The sequence below is a fragment of the Tympanuchus pallidicinctus genome, unplaced genomic scaffold (genome assembly GCF_026119805.1).
Source record: "Tympanuchus pallidicinctus isolate F22 unplaced genomic scaffold, pur_lepc_1.0 scaffold1, whole genome shotgun sequence".
In the NCBI taxonomy this organism is placed as follows: Eukaryota; Metazoa; Chordata; class Aves; order Galliformes; family Phasianidae; genus Tympanuchus; species Tympanuchus pallidicinctus.
The window spans coordinates 29,108,360-29,125,824 of record NW_026294618.1 but is presented as its reverse complement, the minus strand read 5'-3'; the positions used below and the strand labels follow the sequence as shown (position 1 = coordinate 29,125,824).

Sequence of the window (17,465 nt, the reverse complement as noted above, 5' to 3'; positions counted from 1 at the left end):
AAGTTACTGTACCAGTGAACATCTGCATGGAAAGAAATGCACATTTTCAATCCGTTATCAAAGAGGATACCCTTCCTGTTAAAAGGCTATCAAAACCAAAATTCAGCTTGACTGACATTGCCAGAGTTGGAGAGTTCAGCTCATTTTCTTCTTATGTTGAATACACGTTAGGAAAGGACTGTAGCATTTCCTGGTACTGACGTGAGAATGATAAATACACAGCACTTCAGAACTGCTTTGCTTTATTATTTTTATAATTATTTTTAGAAGAAGCCATGCAAAGTCCGTATTTTTAGCCTGCCTTTTTTTTTTTTGAAGGCAAAATACCTACCATAGAATCATAGAATTGCTCAGGATGGAAAAGACCTTGATCATCAAGTCCAACCACAACCTAAACATACTATCCTAACTACCCTACTACCATAACCTAACTGCCCTAACTCTAGCAACCCTCCATTAGACCATGTCCCTGAACATCACATCCAAATGGTTTTTAAACACATCCAGGGATGGTGACTCAGCTACTTCCCTGGGGACCCTATTCCAGTGCTTAACCACCATTTCTGTAAAGAGGTTTTTCCTGATATCCAACCTAAACTTACCCTGGCACAACTTGAGGCCATTTCCCCTCGTTTTGTCACCTGTCACCAGTGAGAAGAGACCAACCCCGCTCTTGCTGCAGTCACCTTTGAGGTATTGGAAGAAAGCAATAAGGTCTCCCCTCAGCTTCCTTTTCCTCAGACTAACCAGCCCCAGTTCCTTCAGTCTCTCCTCGTAGGCCATATTCTCCAAGCCCTTCACAAGCCTTGCTGTCCTTCTTTAGACCTGCTCCAGCACCTCAATGTCCTTTCTGTACTGAGGGACCCAAAACTGGACACAGTACTCCAGGAGAGGCCTCACCAATGCCAAGTACAGGGGCAGGATGACTTCCCTCGTCCTGCTCACCACACCATTCCTGATACAAGCCAGGATGCCATTGGATAAAGGCTGGATTTCATCTCACTTATGAACAAGAAAAGAAATAGGGAGGACAGAACTGTTTGAGAATAACCTTACTAAAACATTCTCATCTCACTTAGATTCAGTTTATTAAATTTTCACTCATTCATATGACACAAGGAAACAAGTTCACATCAAACGCCATTTGTATTGTCATCTCAAATACAACTTCCAAAGATTCTAGTTACCTGTAACAGCACATGTGACAGAACCTGAAACTCATGTAAAATGTGAATGAACTTTATCAGAAAGAAAGCTGATGTTCAAATGTCCTTTTTTCCTAAGAAGCTCTTTACAGCTTTGTTAACACCACTTTGGCTTAAGGAAGAAATGCACAATTCAAGAGTGGTATTACTTTCACGTAACTAAGTGATCTGGTGAAATACTTCTGCATGGCACTGGCAGATGTGGCACAACAGTGTGAAAGTACAGTATCTTGAAGTAACACAAACATTGTTTACATTCAGTAATACAGTTCTCTGCAAGAAAAAAAGTCACATTCTAAACATCAGTATTGCATATAATTACAGAAATCTGTAATATTTGTTTTTATTCAGTATAGAACGGCTTTAGAAGTAACTCACATCACACAATGAATACCTATGGCATGAACTTTCCTTAGGTTAAAGCCAAAATAGTCTCAAAGCACAAAACAAGGTTTGTTTCTGTATAAAGGTAATGACATTTTCTTTCCTAAAGCATTTTTAATAATACTTTTTATTTAAATGGAACAGATTTAAATGGAAGCAGAAAATAATCAACTAAGAAAATAAGCTTCTAAATCCAAGCCCATTGATGCTAACAGCGTCTATAATCACTTACTTTTTTTTTTTAGTCATTTCAAGGGATCAGTCACTTGGATGACTTTCTTTGAGGTCTTAGTATATCCTTTTCCATTTCTTTCCTGATTTGGTATTGTTTGTATCTTTCTGCCATTGAAATAAGCTCATCGGGAACTACCTGATAAGAAAGCAGCACAAAGTCACGCTTAGTTTTAAGTAATTCTAAAAACTTTTGGGCTTGGTTTTTACAAAAATGCAACTTATTTGTCTGCTCCCAAACTTTAGATTTGCTTTTGTGTGGAGATGGAAGAGAAAAAAAAATGTGGTTTTTTTTTTTTTTTTTTTAACATGAGAGTATACTGAAAAGTAATCAGCACAATGTGCCTGGATGTTCAGCTTACCTATGTACGCCAGCATCACCATCTCTGATGGCAACATATAACTTATTAAAACACTGTATTTAATCTAAAAATGCATCTTTCAATGATAATGAAGAAATACAGACTGCTTACACAACCTGCTATAACAAGTAGCCATACAGCAGGTGAAAGGTGTCCAGGCACGAATCAGTGTCCTGATCATAGAGCAAGCTTCTCCAGCATATATGAGTGTGGTATTTGATTGACTGCTTACTGCCTCTGGTTTGTCACAAGCAAGCAGCACTGATTCAGTACAAGTTTGGAAGACTGCTCTGAAATTGAACATTTAGATACACCTAAGTCAACTTAGATATCCTGGAAGCTAGCAATGCTTGAAGCAGGCAAGGAATGCAGCCGCAACAAAAAGCCTGGTGTATGAGGTAAGTAATGCTGCAACTTTATCTGTGAAAGTAAGGATTCAGAGATGGTCTCAACTTCCCTGAACTCCAAGACCTGCTCCTAGTTATAATATCCTATTAAACAAACAAACAAACTGGGTTCAACCTGTTGGTTTTTTCTCCCCAGGAGATAAACAAAACCAATCAGAAAGCCATGCAGAGTTAAGGACTTATTAGATGACAGACCAGGATTAAAGCTTTGGTTGTTACTGCAGATGTTCACACAACTCTCCTGGTCCTACATAAATACAATTAAATTCATATTCATCAAATCCCCCTCCTCTCCACATTCCCAACTTGAGTCAGACCCTGAACTCTGGTTCAAGTAAACGACTAAGTGGGTTTACACCATTGGTAACAATTAAGATTTTTTTCCTTACTTGGTTTGCTCTTTGCAGAATATCAATCAGCTCAGATGCAGCCTTCCAGTCCTTCTTAGTGACAAGTGTTACTGCCTTCCCAGTACGTCTAGAAAAGAAATGGAATAAATGTTGATCTTCATAATAATGGGTATCTGTGCTGCTAGGTTTTCCCCACTGACTTCAACAGTAATAGATTTGACTACAGGCAGTTTATGGGCTTTCAGATATCTGGCTAGAGCATTTACTTGGCACATGACAAAACAACTGTTTGTAAAGGTCAGTGTAACAACTTGGCTAAACTGGAGCAAAGCAGAACTAATTTAGGTATATAGACAAATGTAGCACAAAGACAACATATTTAAGAATGAAGAGATGTGTTAATATCACAATTAAAAGACACACACATAACATATTTACAAAGAGAATTATCACATTTGTGTTACTCTGGGGATGCAGCACTAGAACTCCTAACGTCAAACTACACCACCATAACAGCCTGCAGACTCCCAAGGGTTCCTTTCAAGCCTCTCCCATTTCTTTTCTCCAGTGGGCTTACTAGGAAACTAAACAGCAGCTCATGAAAACACAAACAAGGAAGAGGATTACAGAATACCTGTACAAAAGTGTTCTGAACCTGTTCAGTCTCCCCCACACTTAAACCAGCTTTCAAACATTCTTAATTCCCAATGCTTAAATGAAACAGAAAACCAGAGACCTTGTTTGCCTTAAAAATTTTACTGGATTTCAAAACACGAAAGCATACTTTGGCACATCTTGAAGCCTCACTCTCCCATTCTCCTGTAGCTCTAGAATTTGACAACAGAAACACCTATAAAATGCACAAAATACTGATGTTAGTCAATAACATATTACTATTTTATTGTGAAAACTTACCCTGCTCTTCCAGTACGACCTACTCTGTGAACATATTCCTCAATGTTGCGAGGGAAGTCAAAGTTAAAAACATGAGTAATGTCATGCACATCAAGGCCACGGGATGCTAAGTCAGTAGCTACCAGGATTCTGACTTTACCTAAACAAAGAACCACCAAAACAGAATGATTTTATGAAATATACAGAAAACACACCCTACTCCACTGATTTCCCAGTGCATAATACACCTATTCAACACATAAAGGAAACACACACTTTCTGCACTGTCTTGCTTCCACTATTAAGTGGTGCATAAGCACCCAAAGTGTCATTTGGCTATTCCACAAGATGTAAGCAAGATGCAGGAAAATCAAGAAGTATGTCCAGCAGATTTAAAAAAAAAAAAAAAATCCCTGAGAAAAAAGAAAAAAGCTCAGAAGCTTCAGGAACTATTTTTTCACCCTGCATCCTTACCATGCCACTATTCTTAGTTCTATTATCAAGTGACCAAATAATCTTCAAGTATAATCTTACTGGCATCACCAAGAGAACTGTTTCATTGAAACCATCATTGTTTGATGCTTCAATTCACAGTTCTTTAGATGAACATAATATAGAATTCTCCCCCATAAAATAAAGACTTTAAAAAATTTAAAATAAGACTTCAAAAAATTTAACTCTTAGTCACCCATTTTTATCTTTTTCTTTAAGAGCAATCATTTTTTGCTTGCTGTTTCTTTTGTGTATGTTTGTCAGATTAACAGGGTAAACACAATCATGAAGAGCTCTGATCTTTTCATTCCTATGGTAACAAAGACACAACACTACCGAAAAGATTCTGCATATGATGAGCCTTAAAAGCACTGGTTTGTTTAGCCCAAGTTTAGGTCCAAACCTACCTTTCTTGAAGTCATCTAAAGCCTGTTCTCGATCACACTGCTCTCTGTCACCATGAAGAGACTGCACTGGGACTCCTTTGACACCAAGGTCACTTGCTACGTCATCAGCTCTAACGTGAAATAAAACAATGGTTCAGCAGAAAGATAACAGAACAGAAAGAAAATGTGCCAGCAATACGTAAATGTGTAAGACAGCACACAAGACCCTATAGATCAGGTGATACTTTTTATAAAACAACATGGAAACAAGCACAGAACGTTCTTATTTCTTCACATACTTCTATTTCAAGCCCTTCTCTGTCTTATCAGAAAAGGCCTTTAATGGAAACAGTGCACCTGGAAAGCAAAGACAGGCACCTATGTGTTAAGGAAGTCCCAACCATGAGCTCACAGTTACTCTGTTAAGGCAGGGAAGATGTCACCAGATCACTCAGTCTTCTCTCCTAAAGGATTTGCCTTAAACTAAATGCTTTCTTACAAAATTTATTCCTTTTTCAGCATTAACATACCTCAGAACTGTACACAAAAGAAGCCACAGTTCACCATTATTATTCTAGACAAAAGTCTGAAGCCCTTCTAGTTATCTGTCAAAGCATATCCATGTATTAAACGGCCAAAGCAACAAAATTCATCAGCTGGAAGCAGGAGCAGTTTCCCATGCTGACTGTTCAAGAGAACTTCTAGGTATTAACTTAGACCTATTCAGAGGAAAACTCCCAAAAGCCCACAAATGTAGCCTAGAACTTCCAAGATACACGGAAGGACACACAAACCAACCACTGATGGTTAGGAGAGAAAGAACATTGTGCCTAGCAAAATTAGTTCCAGCTCTTCAATAAACCAGAGGGTGTGAACCTGAACTTTTTTCTCCTCTTCCTTATATGAAGGAGGGAAAAAGAAAGAGACTTACGGTAGCAATACACTCCTGCCACCAGGTCTCATACACAGCAGCTTCACATGCCAGTGAAAAGCAAAAACTGCCCAGAGAGGCTGTAGATGCCTCATCCCTGAAGGTGTTCAAGGCCAGATTGGATGGGGCATCCTGGTCTGGTATTAAATGTGGAAGTTGGTGTCCCTGCACGTGGCAGGGGCGCTGGAGATTATGATCTTTGAGGTCCCTTCCAACCTGGGCCATTCTGTGTGATTCTGTCAAGTGATATTAAGGTGTCCTTAAGAATGTTACCATCTATTCCAAATATGTTAGATAGAGACTTCTCACCACCACTATCAGTATTAAAAACAATTTGACTCCTAGTCAAACTGTCCGCAGGAAAGATAACAAGAATTACCAGCACACTATTGACAAGAGCTGTTGTATTTGTTAATTACTATTTGAACTAAGATCCCTCTGGTTAAAAAAAAAAAAAAAAAAAAAAAAAAAACCCACAAATATAATACTAGGAATTAATTACATACGTAGACTTCTTTCCAACAAAAATGATGGCCTTATCTTTTGGCTTCATAGAATCAATGAAGTTTTCCATGAAAGCTTTCTTTTCTTCTTCGTTGATAACAATAACTTCCTGTTCTACTGTATTTACTGCCTGTTAAACATTAAAAAGGATACTTAGAAACAGATTTGAATAATATTTTTATTTATCCACAAATAATATTACAAAACTAGTAACATAACAGCACAAAAACTATTTTACAACTAGATTTCAGTTAGGATTTCAAATGATGCAGATTTCTGGTTTTCCAGTTGCTTTGGGAGAGTAACTAATTTTATCTTTAAGTAGTTTACTCAATCACATATTCATAGTGAATTCTTATCACTGGTTTAGAACAGAGTACAGTAGTTCAATTAAAATAAAAAAAATAACTGGAGTATCTTACGCCTATACAGAGAAACTTGGAGCAATTGCAGTCTTATTTGAAAGGAGAAGCTTTTAAAGAAAGTTGTGCCAGCTATTCGCAATGATTAGTTCTGTCCAATTCTTTAAACACCAGCTTTTATTAGAAAAAGCTTCACTTCATTATATTTGAAGGTTACCACAGAATGGCTGAGTATATTAACTGCAGGGAACAGCAGGAAGCTGCACCAAGGGAAGTCAAGATTGGATATTAGGAAGTGGATCTTCATCAGAGGGCAGTGAGGCACTGGGACAGGCTCCCCAGGGTCATCGTCACAACCTCATTCAGGCAGTGTTTGGACACTGCTCTCAGACATTAATTCCAAATTTTGGGTGGCGCTCTCTGGAGCCTGGAGTTGGACTCAGTGATCTCGTCCAACTTGGAATATTCTGTGACTCTATTTAAGTGGTACAAAGACCTTGGCTTTCTTGTGGCTCTGCATCATAATCTTATGGCAAGAGCTGCAAAATTTACCAGGTACATAGAACAGGTCTCTTTTCACATGGAAACCCTTCCCCCTTTCAGAAGGCACCTCTTCAATTGAATGATGCTCCATAAGAAACGAAAACACTGGACAAGAGAGCTGCAATAGCTGTTATGTCAAATTGCAATCTTGTTGATGGGTTTGCCTTTGACAAAAACGCAGTTGCCAGCATAACAGTGGAAAAATACATTTTCCCTTATTTCCACCTGAAAGTGTACCACACATTTATTCATTCCCTATGACTAAGAAAGGGAAACTTAAAAAGAAAACTCTGCAATTTAAGCCAAACCTACAGCAATCTCTACATCAGGATGTAAGAGATCTTGGAACCACTAACATTTCTGTAAATTCTGTCACTGCTTAAGCAAACTACACATATCTGCACAAACACAACAACTACATCTGTACATTAAAAGCTTCGGACTTCAAAAGACAGCTCCTGCAGTACCACATATTCCTGACCTAGACAAGTGACCTCCAGAAGTTTAGTGTGGAGCTTCCATTCCCTGTGGGAAATATGCAGGTAAAAGACAGATCCAGATAAGGATCTGTATATAAGACAAAGAAGTCCTTCAGAGGCAAAAGGAACAAGAGCTTGCTCAACAAAACGGCTTCAGGCAAGACAGGAGGCGCTGCGAAGTACAATTTTCAAATACAAGTATTTGACTCATACTTGATGCTTGTAACATCTTCTATTGGAGATCTAGGACTCCAAGATCTCATTACAGAAACATCAGTCCTTTTTATTTTCATTTTTAAAAGTTCTTTCTAAACTTTTGCTGAAGCTTTACATAGGATAACACGGAATTTTTTGAAAGTCCAGACTGATTTTGAAGTCATTTGCATTTACTTGCACATGCTTCCAAGTAAAAGTTTCCTTGTCAAACTGCAGATACTTCAAAACAACAACAATGTATAGAATCATAGAATGGCCTGGGTTGAAAAGAACCACAATGATCACCTAGTTTCAACCCCCCTGTTATGTGCAGGGTCACCAACCACCAGACCAGGCTGCCCAGAGCCACATCCAGCCTGGCCTTGAATGCCTCCATGGATGGGGCATCCACAACCTCCTTGGGCAACCTGTTCCAGTGCGTCACCACCCTCTGTGTGAAAAACTGCCTTCTAATATCTAACCTAAACCTCCTGTCTCAGTTTGAGCCCATTCCCCCTTGCCCTATCAACAACAAAAGAACTTACTGCTAAGTCAAGAGTGCCAACATACACGATCATGGGATTTCTCAAATATGATTTTGCGAGGCGACGAACACCATCAGGCCAAGTAGCACTAAATGGGAAGAGAAGACTGATAAGAACACAGCAAAAATCTTCCCCAGTTTGTTAATCTCTTCACACTACTTGTTTCTTCTACCTTACATGCCAATGAAAACCTTGAGTACAGAGTAACAGAAGTGAGCTCTTCCAGCATTTCGAAATCATTTGAAGAAGTTTATTAATGTAAACAGAACTCCTGCTTGCAAGGCAACATTCCAGATTGAAGTCAGGAGTAACAGTTCTGCAGCCTTTCCAATGAAAACAATACATTGTTTAGTAGCTCAAAAAGTTTTAATTCAAAAGCTTCTAAGACTGTTCTCTGAAACAGTAGCTCTGATTCAAAACATTCTTCACAGCATTCCCAGGCCACCTTCCTTTTTTGGAAAAAATACCATCATTTCTATAGTTGATGGAAAATAGCACAAAAGGGGGGAAAAAAATGCAAACTGTCAAAAGATTCACCAGCACCAACTAGACACAGATAGATAAAATAAACCTGAAGCAATTCCCTTGTAGGCTAACAAAAGTTGTTAGTAAAATCGTATGTGTTTCATTGCTCACTTGTTTAATAACCTTCAGCACTACTCCATTTACATACCTTGTCATAACAGTTTGTCTGTCTGGCCGCACATCTATTAAGATCTTCATTATCTGAGGTTCAAATCCCATATCCAGCATTTTGTCAGCCTCATCTAAAACCTGCTTAGAACAAGGAGTTTGCATCTATTCTTCGGGTAAGGGTTTCAGCAAGACATTTCATAGCAGATCACTTTAATGGTAACAGTCTTTATTTCAGAAACCATTTCCTAATTTATCACAAAACCTGTTCAGTTTGTTACACCCCTCCAATTTCTTTTGGGCTTTTTCACTCAGTACATTTGCAGACAGAACAAGAGAAAAATCCATAAAATCTCTGAGAACACGAAGTCAATAAAGGAGCATGCTTAAAGCTTTTGTTGGTTTGTTTTCTAAAACACTCATACAACATAATGGGGGACCTTACACAATATCCTTTCAATGGAAGGTTATTAGAAATGTACCAACTCAAACCCTTATATGAACTAGGAAAAAAGACAGACTGTACCTTTTGGCTCACGCTTGGATATCAACATTCTCCAAGCTCAAACTTATTTCACTGGGGGAGAGAGGAGTGGAGCTTAAAGCTTTTATACAGCTACTGGGAACAGAACCCTCATCCTCAGTTGAGAACATCTTCTTGTTATCAATACAAGCTTACTTGTTTGCTAATACCATTTCAGCTATTTTTCTTCGCAAGTAATTCTTGCAGGCCACTTCACACACACAGAGTATTTTTTTAAATTAGATCAGTTATGGGTAAGTTTTCTGTTTTTGTATATATTTTAAAGTAATTAAAAAATGAAAATATTGCTCCCATCTACCTTTTATATCCTAGTTTATAAACTACCTATTTTTTCTACTATATTCTCTCCCCAATCACTGTCCCAATTATTCATACAAAGTTCCAATGTTCTTACAATAGAAAAAACCCACTCAAATCACTGACAAATGAATACTAATTTATCCTGAACACAGCAAGACAGAATGCCATCTTGAAATGACATATGCACTGTAAACAATCAAAAGGATGTATATAACCAATTTCCCAGTGCTTCCTCAGAAATTATGGGAAAACATCAGCCTACCTGACTGGATTTCTAAAAAATTGACTCAAGACTGCAACTAATTCGATGTCTCTGTCAGAGTAGACAAATTCCCTGATGCTTCCAGCTCACCTTGTGTATAACATATATTCAAATATAATTAATCATCTCTAAAAATGGGTACTTGTGGGTTGGTTTTTAGATAACAAAAAAACCAACAAATACCCCCACCAAAACAGAGAAGACATAACAGTAGCTATAAGACACTGTCTTGAGTGGATTTTCTCCCTTGGAAATCCTATGCGAAACATTTGCATAATAACAGCACTGCACCTGGGGAGAATTCACAAGCCTTATCAGTACCTTTATGTGCAAATCACAAATAAAGCTCTTTAATGAAGAGTGTTCTATGTCCATGATGTCAATTGTAAACATAAATACCCCTCTTTTATCTCTAAAATAAGGCTGCTGTGGTGCTACACCACCCCTGGTTCTGTCAGGGAGCTCACCAACATTAGCAAGAATTGGAGCTCGTTTGTAAAGCATGGTAAGTATTCAGCACTTGGGAACTGAGGGGCAGATAAAGGAGGAAAAGCAGGCCAAATTGTCAGAGTAGGCAACAAGGCAACAATTAAGCAAACACACAAATAACGTAAATGTACGGAAATCTTTTACAAAATAGTAATTGAATTAAATGTCCAGCACAGCCAAAAGTAAGAAGGAAATGAAAGCACATGAACCCATGGATGGTATTGGTATGGTTATTTTGCCACTGATGTGAAAAGAAGTCAGTCACCCAAACTGACAAATACCTAACTGGTTTATCTACTAAGAATTGAGTCATTAGCAACTTTTAAAAGAGGAAAAGCCAACTCAGGAAAGGCATTTCATCTACTGGTAACTGATCTTCACAAAATAGACTTTGAAACCACAAAGATTACTAGTGTGGGATAATAATTCATCATCTTTGAAATGCTTACTGTTCTAGAAGCCTTATTTTTTTTCCCCTCCAGGGAATATCCTTGATCTTCAACACGGTCACAGTAAGCACAAACCACTCCCCCAGCACCAATCTCGATGTTTCAGTTGAGATTCATAATGTTTAAAGAAAAGCAAATTGAACCTTGAGTTCAGACTAAGCCACCATTTCCCAGCTGATGCACTACTTTCCCATATCAGCTACTTGCCAAGTACGTTATGCTCTTCAAGTTTATGAAGTTGTTCATTTGAAGATCATTCAGTCTCCCAGGAGTAGCAATAACAATATCCACACCTTTGGTCACCACATTTATCTGCGCTTTCCGGTCCCCACCACCATATATGCAGATACTGAAAAATAAAATGATTAACAGAAGGTTAAGATTCGACTGAAGTTTATCTTTCTCAAAGCAGTATCACAAAGTTGCTTCATTTTAAGATGTATAATCATGAAATAAGAAAAGGAAGGAAGACAACAGTTAGGACTGACAGAATAGGCTTAACAAGAATGATTCCTCCCCCCCAAAAGCACAGCAACAGTTTTATGCTGAAATTGCAGAAGTGATGAAAGGAAGGACAGTTGGCTATTAAGGCACATCTGATCTGAAGACATTCACACCAAAATAAATGAATGTTAAGAATGCATCATTTTCTAGGCAGTACCTTCATAGGCCACATGTTTTACTGTTAAATCAATCAGCACATCCAGTAAGATGTTAGGCTAATACATGGCCTTTAAGAATTCTACAAAATATGTTTGAGAAGGAAGCAGCATGCATGACTCTGCATTTGGTAAGGCTGCTATACAAAGCTACTAGAGAATCCTAGAAGTAGGTTTCAGAATATAGCAATGCCTATTTAATAGCTTAAATAAACACCTGCACTCTTAGCAAAGTTGTGGATGACACCAAATTAAGGAAGCAGTTAATACACTAGAGGGCAGGGCAGTTATTTAAGGACCACAAAAGGCAGAAGTGGGCTGAAGCATGCAGTTTAACAAAAACAAAGATGGGGATGGAATAACCCCCTGGCTCATGGCCCACATGCTGGAAGATGGCTTTGCAGAAAAGACTTGGGTGGGCAAGAAACCATGTTACTCAGCAGTGTGATCTCCGAGTAGAGAAAACCAGCTGTGTATTACAGAGAACACAGTCAGGAGCTTTTTAAGAGAATTCACTATGCTTCTTTATTTGGTACTTGCAAGATCACACCTGAAGCATCACCATTTCCACCTTTTGTATCTCCACCTCAGTTACCAGACCTGTCCAGACTGACACAAGTCTAGCCAGCAGCTACCAGAATGCTCAAGAGGTTGGAGTGCATGACACAAGAAGCTGGGAATTCAAAGTAACTGTTCAATTTGAGGGTGGCAAGGTTTGGGAAGATCTTAGTGTTGTATATATCTACCTAAAAGCATGCCAAAGAGAAGATAGGAGACTCTACTCAGCTGTCCATACGAGAAGGGTGCGAGGCAATGCAATTGCAGTGCAGAAGACACAACCATGCAGGTAATATTTTCACCATGAGGGCAGTCAAGCACACATCATAGAAACTGAGAAAGTATGAAACTTTTTAGCACCCCCATCTCCTTAACGAATGCAATTTCAGGAGATGAATTAGGTCACAAATGGTAGAAAATGCAACTTAAACAAGTGAGAAAGGAGATCACCTTTTAAATCCTTTGTACGTGTACTTCAAGCACTCCGCCTCTACTTGCAGTGCCAGTTCTCGGGTGGGAGCAAGGACCAACATCCCTGGCCCTCCACGCTCATCTCTGGGTCTGCAATAAAACATCTTAAGAATGGGAGTATAAGAGGCTACACAACATCTGTCACATCTGACAACAGAACATTTCTATGCTCCTCTAGACTTCCACAATACACTGCTACATCCTCTTATTACAGCATAAAGGAATTTATGTTACAAGATTCACACGTCTTCCACCAGATTTATTATGATCATTATTATTATTTTTTCCCCCGCTAGAAAATCATTATTTCAGAAGAGGAAGTATCCACATCTAAACAGCTCAAATATGTGAACAGTCCTTACATTGGTTGTGAAGCCAAATGAATGAATCCAGGCATTAAGTAAGCTAATGTCTTCCCGGTACCAGTCTGTGCTATGCCAATAAGATCAATTCCTTGTAGTATGATTGGCCATGCCTGGGACTAACATAAAACAACGAATACTTAGATGTGTTTTTCTCCTAAGTTTCAGTTAAAGAGGCATCAAAATGGAAGAAGTACCTGAATTGGTGTAGGTTTCTGAAAACCAATTTTCCTTATGTTAGCCATAATATCAGGATATTGCTCAAATACATCTTCAAATTTACAAACAGGATTGGGAATGCAGCGCTTTTCACCTTCTTTTAAGTCATCACAGATTATATTGTTATTTTCTTTCCTGTAGAGAATTAAAGTATTGCATTAGCTCTAAAATCTATCAGAAGAAGCAAAGCAAACACAAGAGACTGCACCTTTTTGACATGCTTTTTTCCTGAAATTCAATAACTAATAAAAGAAAAAAATCAGTTTCTCTAATGAAATTTCTAACTGTTCCCTTAACTTTCAAATAACCCTCATTGGAGAAATGCTTCCGTAGGACTCACGATTAGTCAATGAATTATTCTCATAAGTTAAATCTTTCTTAAGAACGAAGGACTGGAAATCATGCATGGATATTAAGAAGGACTGCATTGCTGTCATATCAGACTTCAATCACACTCTATTAGAAGCTAAAGAGCTGCTATAAGTGACTCTTAGGAATGGACTGAACTTCTTTGTTAGAACCCTATATTTTGGGTAAAACCTTCCCCAAATACTTCTGGAGCAGCTTCCTTGCTGTTCTAGAAAATAAAGATGAAACATGTTAGAAAAAAGGTGCTTAAAAAAAAAAAAAAAAAAAAAAAAAAAAAAAATCACAAAAGCGATATGAAAATTGAGTTTTGAGGTGTTAATACGGATAAGTATTTGATCTTTATCCCTGTCCTCTTCTGTTCAGAAGACTCAATTCTGCAAATAGTTTTACTTCAAGCTGTGGGTAGGCTAGGAAAAGAATGAGTAATTCAACTTCTCATGTTCATAGAAATACATTTTTTCAGGATCTTTTACTCTTCCCCTAAAACTAAGGCATAAAGTGAAAAACATTCCTTTGTTTATAAGAGAAGTGCTACTATTGCTCAGTGCAAGTTCTGAACCCACAAAACAATGTTCTGCTGCTCTTGACTAGCTAGAACAATAACACTGCTACGGAAACAGTGTCAATCCCCTCACTGTGAAAAGGTAAAAGAGGAAAAGAAAAAACAATACAACACCAAACCATGCAATAAGTAATGAAAGCTGTTTAATTCCAAATAAAGAGCCCCTAAGAAGAGCCAGGTTACCACTAGACAGTAATATTAATAGCTGTCTCAGTATTTCATCACCCACCACACAGGTTTTGTTATGCTAACAGTCCTTTCTGCCAAGCACACAATTCCCTACAGAAATGATCTTACCGCCACAGTTTTACTTCTTCTGGTGACATGGATGCAGTCCTTGATGATTCTTTATAGAAGTTTTTCTCAATTGGAGGCAGGTCTTAAACAATCACAAGAAAGCAAGTCAGGAAGAAATGCTGGTCATTTAGAGTAAGTCTTTTAAAGCTTAAGGTGGAAATCTCAAATCCAAGTAGTCTATGCCTAGTACTAGAGAGCTAGTCAAAACACAGTGGTAGGCCACAGCAGTTTGAGCAAAAGCTGAAAACTATGAGAAACACTTAAAACTGCAGAAGAACCATTCCCTGCCTTCCAAGCACTAAAATAATATCTGCTGATGTATCCAGTACAATATTTTAATAACATTCAGATTTTTGCTGCAGTCACTACAGTGCTACAAAACCATTGCATTTTCAAAGGCTGAAGTAAAAAACCATTAATCTAGTAATTGCAGACTCATCACAGTGACTAGTGTGACTAGTATCCTCCATGACCATTCTAAGAAATGCTGACATGCCCACTTCATGAATGCCCTTAACTAATTTGGACACTGAAAGATTCAGTAGCCTCAAAGCAAAAATTAAGAATGTTGACACATGCAAGAGATCTATAATGTGAAAGAATACCATACAAGCAACATTTTAGAACTAACCTGCCCACTTCATAGCCTCATATTTAGCTCTGTTTTCTCGAAGAGAGGCCCAGTCAATCACGGGTTTCTTTGGAGTGTTCTCAGGATTGATAACATCCAAGGATTTTCCTGCGGAGTCAGTATCAAAGAGGCTGTCTGAGAGATCTATTGGAAACGTAGAACCTCTCTCCCTCCAAACACAAACCTTATTTTCTTTTTGTACTGCAAACCTCTTATGCAATTTTAAGTAGACATGAAACACTTAAAGAGAGTTCTTTCTTAGGTCTCAGTCTGAAACATTAGCAGAAAAACCAGTGTGAACACAATTCTGGTAAGAAAGGAAGCATTTAAACATCTTTAACTAGAGGAAGGACAGGATCCAGAACGCTGCTCCTCCAGCTGTACACATGGCTTGCTGAGCATGGGGCTTTTGGGAAAGTTTTGAGTCAGGCAGGTGATAGCAAACAAAATTTAATTTCAACAGCTACAAGAGCAAGATTTACTTCTAAAGCATCCAGTGTCACCAAAATAAAGTTCCTGTGAAGTTACGCCCTTTTTGATGAGGTTAATGCTTCTCATGAAAGTGAGTTTTTACACTGGAAATATAAATGACAACACATTTGTTATTGAAAAGAATGAAATACAAGGGAAAACGACAGTTACACACACGTAGGATACACTACTTAATCCTGTCTTCTTGAATAAAACATTCCAGAGTACCTTCTGAGGCACTTCTGAAAGCCTGCACTCACAGCTACTCCATTCCTTATTCTAAATCTGGAACACTATTGTTAATTTTTTTTTTTCCTCATCAGTGCCTCAGAGCAACAACTATGGATGTGGTTCTTTTCCCTCAGGACTTCCTGTGCAGTTAAACAAGCCAAACATCAAATACCAGCATCTTCATGTACAATCATTACTTACATAGCCACATAATGCACTGAAGCCCAGTAAAATGAAGCATGATGTGCAACACCAAACCATCAAAGTTAATGCCCTGTGAAAAGGATCCACCCTTACCGTGATTGGCACATTAGTTTTATAGCCTACATCTGTACAAACCTAATTTCATTATTGCCAAGATACTACATTAAAACCTATCCTAGAAGTGATATTTGGATTTTTAAATGATAGGACTGATAATGCAAAAAAGCAAACAGTATAAGATCTATTAAAATTGTTGGAAACACCTGGGAAGAGATATTCACAGAAGTCTGCTATCTGAAGGAGGAAAGCCATTGCCAGCTGACAGGGGAGGATGTCTAGATAGTTCTGCTTTAAAATCAAGGTCAGTCATTTCACTTTGATAAAATACTAAGAACATAAAACCACTTCAAACTACCAAGAGACTAAGATGACCTACAGTCTTTTTTCCCCCTCCCATAATACACTTCTTAAATTTCTCAGACCCACCTCTACAGTTGCTTTGTCCACAGCTTACAACTGTTTCATCAATCAGCACCTTGGCTTTGTTCTGCACAGCAACACTGCCGAAAATCTTCACTTCTGCTTCAGAGGCTCCCTTAATAACCTGCATTCATAAAACTCCACTGAGTTTTTAATACTACACAGACCGGGTGAGCTTTTATATAAATATAAGTACGCACTGCAAACAATCTTTAATTTTTCTTCCAAATTTGAATTTCTCTCCTCGGGAAAGGCCCTTTAATCCCCTTCTTAAAAGAAATATGGAAAACCAGAAAAAAAACAACCTCACAGACAAAAACCAGTAAGCTCTACCTGCAAGGCCAGGCTGGATGGGGCTTTGAGCAACTTTGAGCAACAAAGCAGGTCTGAGGGAGGCGTCCCTGCTTTTAGCAGGGATTGGAGCTACATGATCTTGAAGGTCCCTTGCAATCCAAACCATTCCATGACTCTATGACTCAAGTGATGCCCCATTCCTGAAAGACGCACAGTACCTGTATCCTAGAACCCGAAGATTCCTCAAGTTCTCTTATTTTAGCTCCTCCCCGACCTGTTACAAGGAGAAATTTCTGTAACACCTACAGCACAAGCCACACTCTCACAAACTAAATGCTAACAGGGGGCACGGCTGCCGTTACCTATCAAAACCCCGGCCAGGGCCCTGCTGATGAGGAAGCAGAGAGGCTCCCCAGCCTCCTGAGCTCTGCCTGCGGCGGCTCTCGGGCGCCGCCATCGCGCTGCCTGACTTCGGCGGCTGCCAACCACGCCGGATTCCCGTTCCTCTCCTCCGACGCTCGCTGCCGCCTCCTGCCGCCACTCCGAGCCCCTTCGCCCCAGCTCGCCCTCTGTCGGCGAGCTGTTCGGCCGAGGGGTGGCCGGCGGCTGCCACAGGGGCGCGGCGGCAACCGCGGAAGACGGCGGCGCCCCTGCGGCCTCGTCGCCGCTCTCCTCCCAGTCCGACATCCCCGCTTACTCGACGCGCGTAG

General features: G+C 39.1%; 1 protein-coding gene across 3 annotated transcripts; it reads right to left on the bottom strand.

Annotated features, from left to right (window-relative positions):
* Positions 1 to 1,076: 1,076 nt before the first annotated feature.
* DDX43 (DEAD-box helicase 43) lies at positions 1,077 to 17,465 on the bottom strand. Of its 3 annotated transcripts, XM_052679035.1 has the most exons (17): positions 17,118 to 17,465; positions 16,974 to 17,029; positions 16,468 to 16,585; positions 15,076 to 15,183; positions 14,445 to 14,526; positions 13,195 to 13,351; positions 12,998 to 13,116; positions 12,615 to 12,725; positions 11,155 to 11,296; positions 8,944 to 9,044; positions 8,271 to 8,358; positions 6,149 to 6,276; positions 4,733 to 4,842; positions 3,855 to 3,993; positions 2,979 to 3,066; positions 1,822 to 1,959; positions 1,377 to 1,478 (listed from the first exon to the last, which is right to left on the bottom strand). In XM_052679035.1, the coding sequence occupies exons 1-16, from the start codon at positions 17,440 to 17,442 to the stop codon at positions 1,852 to 1,854; spliced, it is 1,980 nt and encodes a 659-aa protein (XP_052534995.1). In that variant the 5' UTR covers positions 17,443 to 17,465; the 3' UTR covers positions 1,377 to 1,478; positions 1,822 to 1,851. The 3 variants fall into 3 exon arrangements, with proteins under 3 accessions (XP_052534987.1, XP_052535002.1, XP_052534995.1); XM_052679027.1 differs by lacking the exon at positions 1,822 to 1,959 and having other exon boundaries at positions 1,077 to 1,478; XM_052679042.1 differs by lacking the exons at positions 1,822 to 1,959; positions 12,998 to 13,116 and having other exon boundaries at positions 1,077 to 1,478; positions 12,615 to 12,739.

Coding starts and splice junctions, on each gene's coding strand:
- DDX43 (XM_052679027.1), bottom strand. CDS start 17,442: ATGTCGGACTGGGAGGAGAGCGGCGACGAGGCCGCAGGGGCGCCGCCG. Junction 4,843..6,148: donor TTTGTTGGAAAGAAGTCTAC/GTATGTAATTAA, acceptor ATTTCACGTTAG/AGCTGATGACGTAGCAAGTG. Junction 3,994..4,732: donor TTTAGATGACTTCAAGAAAG/GTAGGTTTGGAC, acceptor TTCTTTGTTTAG/GTAAAGTCAGAATCCTGGTA.